General features: G+C 38.1%; 1 protein-coding gene across 1 annotated transcript; it reads right to left on the bottom strand.

Annotated features, from left to right (window-relative positions):
• Positions 1–3,633: 3,633 nt before the first annotated feature.
• LOC139132292 (E3 ubiquitin-protein ligase TRIM71-like) lies at positions 3,634–4,629 on the bottom strand. The gene has a single exon (XM_070698680.1). It carries the CDS (start codon positions 4,627–4,629, stop codon positions 3,634–3,636), a length of 996 nt encoding a protein of 331 aa, XP_070554781.1.
• Positions 4,630–12,322: the final 7,693 nt, after the last annotated feature.

Here is a 12,322-nt window from a genome sequence, read left to right as displayed (position 1 = left end):
CGATACTGTTACAAATGTGTGGAACAGCCGATTAACTGACAGGATGCGTGTTGCGCTGGAGTGGTCTATAGGGGTGACGTCACTCAAGCTGTGGCATTCTTTCAAAACGAGGGTGAAACATGGCTAGCCGTGCTGTTTTTGATTGAGAAACTAACCCAAATCGGATATTCAGTGATTAGCTACCCCGAAACTTCAGTATATTTAAAAACATTGGCATTCTAAGATTCGGAGGATTATGATATTTTTTCCTGAGCGGGTCTCTGGCGATGTATCGGCATTCCATGCTTCAACCGAGTGTAGATCAATTGTCGTGTCTCACATCTTTTCATGTGTGTCAGTATACGGTCGATTTTTATCCGCCGTAGAATTATGACAACTTTTTCCATTTCAAATATCCGTTTTCCTAATGGTAGCAAGTATACTGACGAGCCCAGCTTTTAGATTAATAGTTTACGATTAAAATCAAATCGATTGCTTTCTGCATACTACTTTGCCGTTAGGGCTTACAAAATGGCGTCCACTACGATTTGTTCTGCTCGAAATATTAAGGGTGTACGGTTTTGACGATATGTCAAGGCAGCTTAAAAGAGACCTGTGAGTCGATTTATTTTCAATTCCAACTTTTTTGTATATTTCTTCTGTACAAGTCGAAAAAAATTGATAGGATTCAAAAGCAGATAAGGGAGCCTTCAGTAGTTACAGGGGGGTAGGCCGGGGGAATTGGGGGGAGGGTCACTTTTAGAAAACAGTTCAAGGGGGAGGGTCACTTTTTATAAAACCTATCTTAGGGGGAGGGTCACTTTTGACAGAAACTGATTTTATGGCCAAAACTTTGATTGTCCGTGTGATATTTCCTGAATTCACCAACAAAATACGTACACATTATCTTTGCTAATAAAATTGACGAACATTAATTTGGCTTGATATACCTGTGTTTTAATTTTACATTGTTGTATGTGCAAATACAGGTAAAAGATGTACACTCCCTCTACCTGCTCTACGTTGTATGTATACACATACAGGGGTAGCTCTATATTGAGTGTGAGCTATCGTCCTGTTCCGTATAAAGTATTATCATTTGCATGAAAATTTACAACGCCCATTATTATTTATTCATCCAAAATTAAAATTAGGCATATCCGAAAAAGTGTCGAGTGTAAACCTTTCAAAATGTACAATCATTGTAAAGATGACTGAATCTTGTGACCTCCATTAACTTCTTTATAATTCCATTGATTGAAGCTATCTTGGTATACTCCTCGGTGATTTCAGGCACATGTAGTGTGTGTAAACAATATTAATTATAGTAAACTTCCCATTAAAAGTTAAGTGAGAAAGCCTTTATCTTTCATCGTGTATAAAGTTCAGTCTTTCACGACCCCTGTTCATGCAACGGATATTAAGGTCATCTGAACAAATACAAATTGACATGATGGCCCATGTGTACGTTGGGGTCGAAATGAGCAAGCAAAATGCATAGGATGATTGAACCTATATCACAATTACAGATGGTACAACATAAGGGACTGGTCAGTTTCTTCGGCCTGGGGGGGTCGGTGGATTCATGGGGGGGGGTCACCCTGTTTTGAAATGCCCAATAGGGGGGTCAGTGTGTTTTTGAATTTTAACACAGGCTCATCATTGCCTAAAATGCATCGTGTTAGCCTCAAATTTCATCATTCAGTTGCATTTTTCGGCGCGCCCTTTGGCACGTAACTTTAGTAATCAGACATATTTTTCAGCACCCCCAACTTTCACATATCAGGCATACGTATATCAGAGATATCTGTATGTTCAATATTTTTCAGCATATACTCTTCAAGCGCATTACTTCAATATATCAGACATTTTTCAGCACGTCCTTCCTGTGCATGACTTTAATATTTCAAGACATATATATCAGAGATATCAGGATGTTTCATATTTTTCTCCGCGCCCTTCGGGCACCATACTTTAATAAATCAGAAATATATGCCAGAGATATCTTGATGTTTGCTAAGTGAAAGTGTACCGTTATGAAATATGCATTTCATATGATAAGCAAGACAAATTCCTGATACTTTTCTGTTCTCTCTATGAGAATTCAGTATGAGAAAGCAACATGTACAAATATTTCACAATATATATTTGATACAGTGACTTATTTTAGAGATAGAAAAATGACAAGATATCTTTCGTTCTCATTGATGCAACTGTTTTCCTTTGTGTCTCAGGTTTTCTGTAGAATGATGCTTTTTTATGACCAAAATAACAGTTAAAAAGGCAGTTTTTGTCATTATTAGCTGTGCTTTTATGGTTTCAATGTTACAAGAAAAGGTCATGTCAGACACTGCACACATCAGATTTGGCTAAAATGCCTCTCTATGGCTCCTCAGGAGATTTAATTGGAAGGCTGGCAAGTCTTAACACCCATCAAAATTTTTGATTTACTGCTTTTTCCTCTTTGATATTAATGATTGACATCCATTTCTGTACAACAGTTCAGGACATCTGGTTAAGCATAGAAAGTGTGAAATACATTCACAGCTCATTCAAAATGTACTGTATTCAAACTTTAAGATTAACACTTTGAAATTCATAGCTTACAAGTGATCGTCAACAATTTCTTTAAAACACAGACTGTTAAAATATATAAATGTAATATATATATATATATATATATATATATATATATATATATATATATATATATATATATATTTATATATATATATATAATTTGTGTCGACCTTTGTTTTACAGTTGTTGCGTGCAGGGGGGGGGGTCACCCTGTTTTCGAAATTTGGAATAGGGGGGTCACCCTGTTTTCAAAAAAAAAAATAATCCACCGCCCCCCCCCCCGGCCGAAGAAACTGACAAGTCCCTAAACCTTTCTCTTGTACATATGTGATTAGTTTTACAGTTCTCCGACAGTTGTTGCACTTGTGCTCTGAATCTGCTGTACCTGACACCAGTCTGATATCTTACTGAGCGAACACCTTGATGCAGTTACGGTCAAAGTCTGACACAATGACCTTTCCGAATGGTTCATCATCAGTGACACAGACATCACGGGGATCAGATACCTCGCCGTTATCAATACGACAGATGTAATTGCCCTTTGGGTCAAATTTTAATACTCGTTGCTTGCCGTTATCACACACGTACACATTGTTGTGTTTGTCTGTGGTGACACCCCAGGGACATGTAATTTGAGCTTGGCCATCACTTTCATCTCCGAAGGCGAACAGAAACTCACCATTGGCATCAAACACTTGGACGCGATTGTTACCATGATCGCTGACAATGACATCGCCCTCCCTGTTAACACAAACACCTTCGGGTGATTTGAGCTTTCCCCTTTTACTACCCTCACAACCAAATGATTTAATTTGATCACCGTCTTCATAAATCATATGAATGCAATTTGATACATCATCAGCGACATAAACACGGTTGTTTGTATGGTTTACGGCGATGCCTGTTGGACTTATAATCCTCCCCTTAAAACCTCTGATTAATTTCTGATTTTCCCTGAAGACTAACACTCTACCATTTCTCTCTTCCGTGACAAAATGTAAATTCTGATCTGCTAATATGGCTACATAAAGAGGCGTGTATGGCTCTGAATATTGACTATGTGTACCCGCCATTCTACGGAACCCATCCACATGGCTGATTCAACCCCTCCTTCGACGCACTCTTCTTGCCGATTCTAAACAAAAGCCCTTTCTTTGAAATGACTTTCACATATGAACTATAAACCAATTGCTTACACACTGAAACTGTCATTTTGTGGTCACCTTCAATCTTTACACGGCACCTGAGGGAGAATGTTCCGTTTTTATGATCCTCTACTGTCATTGTCTCTTTCTTGTTCGTTGGATCTATGATCTCAGAACTTATCTTATCTACTGATACATCTTCTCTTCCCTTTACCTCAAGAGCAACGCAAACATCATCCCCAGTGCGAAGGAACTCTGGAACATCCTCCAATGTGTATTCAGTGAGCTGAACTTTGCCGAGTGATTTTCTCTCAAAGTAGTCATCACTGGGTCGAAACACCATGAATTCACCGGCCACTGGATCACACTTTGTCTCGATATTTAACAGTTGTTTTGTCTGTGATACTATATTTCTCTTGGCAGACATCAATTGTGCATCGCTTCCGTACCGAATCAGGTTTTCAGTGAACTCACGTGTATAAGCAAGGTCGTGTTCGACTATTTCGAAAGCTTTTAGCTGAGCTGTCAACTCATCCTTCCTGGCTTTGTATTCGTCTCTAAGTTGCTTCAACAACTGTCTGCCGTTTTCTTCTATTCTCTTCGTGATTTCTTTGATAGTCTCTGTCATGTGGTCTTGCAATTTCTTCTCTTCTTCATGGAAGGTGGCGTCTAATTTAGTCACCATCTTCTGGACTGCTTGTGTGCTGTCGTCGTTCTCTTTTTCTTTCGTTTTCAGTTGTGTTATTGTCATTTCTACAAACTGCTTGTATTCTCCAGCGGCGTCTTGCAGGTATCTATGTTTATGTTCAGGACTACGGTGATCGATCACCGTGCAGTCTGAACAGATGGGCACTTCGCATGTATCACAGTAGAATTTTACCTGATTACCAGAGTGGCGATCACAGACGATACTTGAATGCACCATACTGACTTTCGGCGATTTCTTGCGAACGTGTTCGTCAACAGCTATCAGGCGATGTGAGCGAGTGGTCGTCAAACGTTTGTGAGCACTCGCACAATTCCCACACAGTTTAGCTGAGCATTCTAAACATTTGACGTCATTCTCGTCTCCTTCACCAAGGCACGCATCGCAGGTTGATTTTGACAAACTTAACTCACGTTGATTGAAGTGTTCAACTAACTGATCTAAGAAAAAATTGCTCTGCAAGTTTGCCACCCCGCCTCTAGGAAGTTGGTGTGAACGACGACACACTGGGCAGTCAAGCTTACCAGTTTTCTCAACCCATCCGTGCAAACAGTGCTCACAAAAGCTGTGTAGGCATGGCAAAACTCTGGCATTCCTGTAACGTTCGGAGCAGATACTACAAACGAGGAACGCTTCGTTAATTTTCTCAAGAAACTCGGATTCTGCAGTCGCCATGGCTCAGATCCAAACTGCTTTGTCCTCAATTACTCTATTCATGAACTTATGAAGCAAAACTCACGTGATACACCTTTCATTGAATGAATTCTGTTTCCATCCCCCTTGATGTACAAAGCTAAACTGGGTCAGATGATGGCGACGACAGCGCCATCGACGACGAAACTATGACGATGACGATGATTTACCACACTAAGTAAGAATAATATTGCGCCGTCATGTAACCAACATCGAGAAATAAACCGTGAATCAAATCAAAAGCCAATCAGATAAAAATTAAATGTAGAAATGTCTCCATCTTAACTTGGTCTATGGTGTTCTCTTAGCTTAGTAGCCTCGTCCATCAGAGAGCAACAAGAAGTGAAAGCGTCACCATCTTTACAGCTGATTCTAATCAGACTAGAATTTTATAAATATATTCTGCCATCCAAATTGTCATGACATGTCCATTTATGTGAGACTATTATTAAAATCTTGCATTAATGCTCATACAACAAGCAGCACCGGCTGCTTGTCGTCATCGTGGTTGGTAACAAGTTCTCTTCATGCAGTTTGTCTTGTACCTGGATTCTCTACCACTTGTTACACTAAGACATTTTAATGGGGTTTTGATAGTCGGTTTGGTTCGCTCATAGACTTGTTTCAAGTCGGTGAATTTTTAAAAATAAAATCATTCGCAAACTTTTCTCTTGTGTCTCTTCAATTTCATACAGACCTATTTGAAATTTGGCAACCCTAGGCCTGGTGTTCCTGGCGAGCGAGCGCGTTACCTTTGAGTCTGCGCAATGGTGAGTTAGTGATCCCGAGTGAAACTCCCCTGTATCGCGCACACCCCACTCATCACGTCCACCCCACTCAAACGCTTCATATGAAAACAGAACACAAATCGTCGCGTTCACCCCACTCAAACATTCACAAATCACAGACTTGAACCAAGTCTAGTTCACTCAGCAGTTCATCTGACTAAAAAAATCCACCGGCGATTGAGTGATATATATATTGCGTGTACGTCGCCAAAACTTATTTCATCATAAGCCAACATTTGACAAGAAACTGGTCACTCAAATCAGTAATTTAAGAAGTGAAAAAATGTCAAAATGTACCAATAGTGGGGCTTTAAGTAATAAAATTATGTGCAACAATGATATCCATTTGCATGAGATACGCTTTTTTCTTTGTCATTTTTAGATCGTCGTTCCAAAAATGGGTAAGTGGATTAGTCCTTCATATGTCTTTAATGTTCATTTCATGTATAAATTTATATTTTCAAGACGAAATGAAGTATGTTTTGTTGTTGCGTGTTGTTATCGTATATTCATGTTTTACTCCCCAAGGACATGTTTAAGTAACCAGATTTCTTATCCAGTCAACATAGTTTCTGTGAGAGTAAGGTTTTCTGTTTTGTTGACATTTAAATTCTAGCCCGGACTACATGTCACTTTCATACCACATCAGTTCAACTGTCATGCCAACAGACATAAATGCCAATAGGTATCGCATACCCGGTTTCGAAACCCATCAGATACTATTTGATTGTACATATTTATAGGTTGGGTTTAGAAATTGAACCTTGTGTAGCTTACCATTTTACAAGGAGTTATAAAAGAACCTGCGACTGGCACACACACAATACAATGGCACTTACCATTGCTTTCACCATTGCTTATACCTGTATTTGTTATTTTGCAGCCATGGTCAGTCTGAACCCTCTCAACCACAACCACCTGACTCAGAATTAGTAGTAGTTGGAATTGAATACACAAGTGAAGTCGTAATAACAATGGTAAGTATGCATTGGAATTGACACCTTGAACCTGAAGCCTTTTATAAAAACAGTCCAATTGAAATGTGTAACTGGCAATCACTTGCAATAACCTTTTTTCTTCTTAATTACAGAGCGAAATTTCAATTGATTCCTAACTGATGATCAAGTATAGAATTTAAAAATGGAGCTTTCAAAAACCTGGACGTCGCATCCTTTGGTTCCCATTTTACAATATTACCCAAGACGACAAGCAGCAAGGAACATGGAAAAAAAACCAATCAACATATCTCTGACACTAACACTAGACAACTTCATTGTAAACAGGACATTAATTCTAATGTAGGGTTAAATAGTGTTTTAGATTAAGGACACTCCACATCTATCGCTGGAAAAAACCCAAATATTTGGCCTATCGTTACATCGCATCGTTGAATTATTAAATGATGTAACGATAGATTTGGCCGGTTTAAAAAATGCCGGAAAATACATTTTTGAAATCTAGTCACATTTTTATGAAGTTATCTACAATCCAGCGTGTTTACTAGATTACCTTGTTGTAGCTTTACAATAAAAATAAATGTATAGTTTTAAGACAGGTCGTTACTGTTGTGGACAGTTTAATTAACAAGATCATTAGACTAACTGTACTCAAAAGATTTTTAAGAGAAGCAGATACAAATAGACAACATGCATGGTACATAATAATCACATGTCACGCTCACAACCATTCTATTAATTTTATTACTCGTGTAATTACTTTGGAGATATTTCACATTATGGACTCAACCTCTTGGAGCCACAGCTCACCTTCTTCTCTATACAGAGACACAATCCGGGATTCCCTTAACCATTATTTTTATATACTTGTGGTATGCCCAGGTGTATTGTAAGATTAACATTGCGGCAGCTTGTGATTTAGCACATTTCAGTCAGCAGAAGAAAACTATCATGGTCCCCCAGAATAAACCATAGTAAGCATAAGTATATATCAAATGTGAGCGGTTGTGTCTCTTTACTAGTGTATCATGTGGTCATGATAACGTTTTTTTTCTCAGACGGTTGTGAGCATGTATATTTTGTCGGAACTACAATACTAGAGGCAGCTACAGTAGCGAGGCCCCATGCAAGTAGCAGATGTTTTATATTCTATAATGGGAATGGTCAAATCAGGGATTTTACATCAATAATTACACAACACACTCATAACAGCGAGTCATTTATTTACAGCACAATATTTGTCTCGCATAAAAATGCAGACAAGCACTGCATTTTTGCGGATAAACACTAGTGCCTATACTTCACTGATGAAATCATAGTCAACTTGAACAGAAACCTTGAGGGTGATACAGTTTTTGTTTCCTCAATAGGAAACTACATTTATACAGAAAATATTTATGTTATGATAATACCATTCTGATCTCAAAATATAAAATCCTGTCAAGAGATTTACGTGTAGTTCTCCTTAAAAAGCCCTTCCTCTTTAATCCCCATTCTTGGCTGTAGATCCTACACAGTTGCTTTCGACAGTGACATGTTGATGGTGCTGTAAAAAAAATTGTAACGAGCGTTCATTTCGATGAATGACCTTTTGTTAACTTACAACTCATACCATATATAACACCGCAATTCTATGGTTAACTAAAGTAGCCTCCCTTGACACGTGAACATCAACCGAACCCAAACTTTTAAATGCCACGAAAATGTAACTTGGAAGTGTGCCGCCGTCGGTAAATATAAGCATCTTTATAATGTCCTCAAGTAATGTATGGAAGTGTACAGTTGTACCGAAATGGTGCCAACTTTATAGCCATTATCTTAAAGTCGGAAATAACGACTTTAATGTGAATATGGCGGATAAACTCATAAGATTACATGTGCTGTAATTTAACATTTCACATCGAATTATAGCGCCATCTCCGGCCACTTGTTGATTTTCTGTGTTGTAATCGATTGTATTCAAATGAACACATTAGACTCTGAACATTTTACTGGCCGTATCTAAAGAGAAATAAAAGATTCTTGTTCAATCGCCTCTTTACTGTCACTGTCGTGCATTGATGTTATACATTTTGCGGGAACAAGGTTATTGACAATGACTAAGTCTTGTTTTCCGACTCGTAATCGCAGGAAAATCTCTTTATAAATTCTGGGTAATTTATGTATTGGAATATCAACAACCTATCCCGTTGTAGTATATATAGTTTTGGTGAATATTTGTATGGCTGGAATGTTGTTAGAACCCCTTTGACCTGTACGAGATAACAGAAAAATTATATATCACTGTGTCACTGAATGCAAACAGTGTTTTAAGTACATGGTTAACACAGTTTTATGTTTACCCACACAAAATATATCACTACGTACAGATTGAGATAGTGAGAACATTCCACTCTGTAATTGGGACCTTGTAAGATACGCTAATCGGTCTGAAAACAGCCAATTCATGCCACGATTCCCCAGCACAAACGCTGTAGGTTCGAAATCGCTTCTATACAAATAGATACCTTACTTGAGGTGTGAACTGACTGTCAATCGGTTATTGCTCTACAAATATCAGTGTTTGCTCTTGAGTTCATTGTTGGTTCTATGTGTGTTTGCAAATGGGAGGAGAAGTATCAGTCCTCCACCTTTAGGTGTGAAATATATTATCAGTGGATGCTCTAGTCCGACATTCCATATATCAGAATTTGTCGACCATTTCCTAAAACCAATCGTGAAAAACCTTGAACAACCAACGTACATTAAAGACACCACTGAATTTATTCGGAAAATTGAGACAATCAAACTTCCAGACAATGCGTTCTTTTTCACACTAGACGTAGTATCCATGTATACCAACACACAACACGATGAAGCCATACACGTAACAGGCAAAGCTTTGGACGCCGCACGATCGACTTACAACAACCACACACACCAAATTCAAGTGCCACCTACGGAATACCTGTTAGCCATGCTAACTCTCATTCTAAAAAACAACACATTTGAATTCGACAACGAATTCTACAGACAAATATGTGGTTGTAGTATGGGATCTCCGGCCTCTCCAGAAATTTCCGACATTACATTCCATGAAACGGAAATGAAAAAATACATGAACATACATCAAAAATATTACTCTGGCTTTGATTCAGGGACGATATTTTCATGATTTATACTGGAACACAACACGAACTGAACGAATTCACATCAACAATTAACCTTACACATCCTACATTCAAATTTTCGTCGACAGCTCGACACACGAAATCATATACCTCGACCTTGTTATCTACAAAGGTCACAGGTACAACAGCGAAAAAATACTAGACATCAGAAGCAACACCAAAAAACCGACACATTTCAATTCCTAGTACACAGAACATCATGTCACCCAAAATCTACATTCAAAGGCCATACCAAAGGCGAAACATTAAGATATATCAGAACTTGCAACGATGAAAATGACTTTATTGATAAAGTCAATACATTCAATGCAAGACTTATTGATCGTGGCTACAAACAACAGGAAATCTCTAAAAACATTTCAGAAACAAAGTTTACAACACAAAAAAAACAACTAGAACAAAAGCAAACAAACAAAACGAAAAACACAATAGTATTCACAACAAAATATAGTCCATATATTAAATCACAGACTATGAAACAAGCACTATTTGAAAATTGGGAACACATAGAAAAAGACGAAACATTAAGGAATTTATTCCCCAAAAAACCGATCATCGCATACAAGAGAAACTCAAACATCAGCGATACACTGATAAATGCCAAAGTTCACGACATGAGGAAAAAAACAACGCACAAACTACTAACACCAAACGATCCTAACATAAACATTCTAGCGTCCCTGTTAGAAGAACAAGAGATCGACACAGAAAATACGACAAAACAATATTAAAACACAAACTATGAAACAGGCACTATGTGAAAATTGAGAACATATAGGAAAAGACGAAACATTAAGGAATTTAATCCCCCAAAAACCGATCATCGCATACAAGAGAAGCTCAAACATCAGCGATACACTGATAAATGCCAAAGTTCACGACATGAGGAAAAAACAATGAACAAACAAACACCAAACGATCCTAACATAAACATTCTAGCGTCCCTGTTAGAAGAACAAGAGATCAACACAGAAAATACGGAAAAACAATTAAAAATATTGAGATCTACTCATTTCTGTAAGCGACTGATGAAGGAACCAGTAACTGGCTTCGAAACGTAGGGTCAAAGAATCACTGCTGTTTTATGCATACCAGATTACGCCCACGTCTCGCCATGGCTTTGATTAAAATTAACAACGTAGTTGTTGATTTTCACTTTAACAGCCAAAACACGATTTAAACGGAATACACAATAAAACACAACATGAAAGGATAGGTGATGTGTGAAGCCACTTTCCCTTTATTACATCGAGAATTTTCCGACTTTGGTTGTTTGGCGAGAACAAATGTACTGTATATCCAGCTGAAGAAGCAATTCAGAGCGAAACGCATGAGAATGACAGTGTTGCGACCGCGTAGTTTGGTGTGATAATGGAGGTGATTGTGTGATCGCGTATAAAACCCCATAGACTTGAGAATTTTCCGACTTCGGTTGTTTGGTGAGAACAAATGTACTGTATATCCAGAAGAAACCATAGAAACCATTCACATAGTGAAAAGAAGTGACACAGTGATTCTTTAAGTATTTATTGAGAACGAAAATGCCAAGCGACTAGTGAAATAGTGACAATTATTCATAAGCAGTGACAGAAACTGTCAATCATGTCTTTGACACACGACTTGATCCCGTCACCTCAGAGACGTCGCCAGTCGGTGTCAAGTACACAAACATTTCGATCTTTTGTTTCACTTGATCGGTAGTTAATTTACTCTCTTGGGGGTCATAACGCTGACATTTTCCGCGTTCAGGGGATTAGCCTAGGTACATGGTTTGTGCCGGCCGATCCCCTCATGTTCTTTTACCCTAAAGTAAATTAGCAATCGTCATTTTGTTTTGTATCATCTTTGCAAGTTGCATTTGCACTTCTTGGAGTACTTGAGAAAGCATGTAAAAGCACAGACAGTAGAGTCTCGCAGTACTGTCTATGGTTGAAGCAGCCGCTATTAATCTTGTCAAAACATATCCTGTCTAATGTTTGTTTAAAATGCACTGTTATTTTTGGTATTTAATTTCTAAACCGGACTAGAGTCCACTTGTCAGCAACTATTATATTGCACTCTACACATGTACAGGCTGTGTCGATAGGCTGAATCATAATGATTTAGGGAGTCAGTTGTACACAAACAACAAAAGTAGTGAAACAAAACATAAAACAAGACAGTAAGTGGGGCTTTATTTATCACGAATCACTGTGTGAAAACTGCAAATGGTATATAAGGGACAGTAGCTGTAACTTTCTATGAGTATTTTATGATTTTCAGCTTCTTCTTCAGCCCCATTGAAATAACTAGATATATTTGGTGT

This window comes from Ptychodera flava, chromosome 4, assembly GCF_041260155.1.
Source record: "Ptychodera flava strain L36383 chromosome 4, AS_Pfla_20210202, whole genome shotgun sequence".
NCBI lineage: Eukaryota > Metazoa > Hemichordata > Enteropneusta > Ptychoderidae > Ptychodera > Ptychodera flava.
The sequence above is the reverse complement of the archived record's forward strand: the minus strand, read 5'-3'. Positions and strand labels throughout refer to the sequence as shown.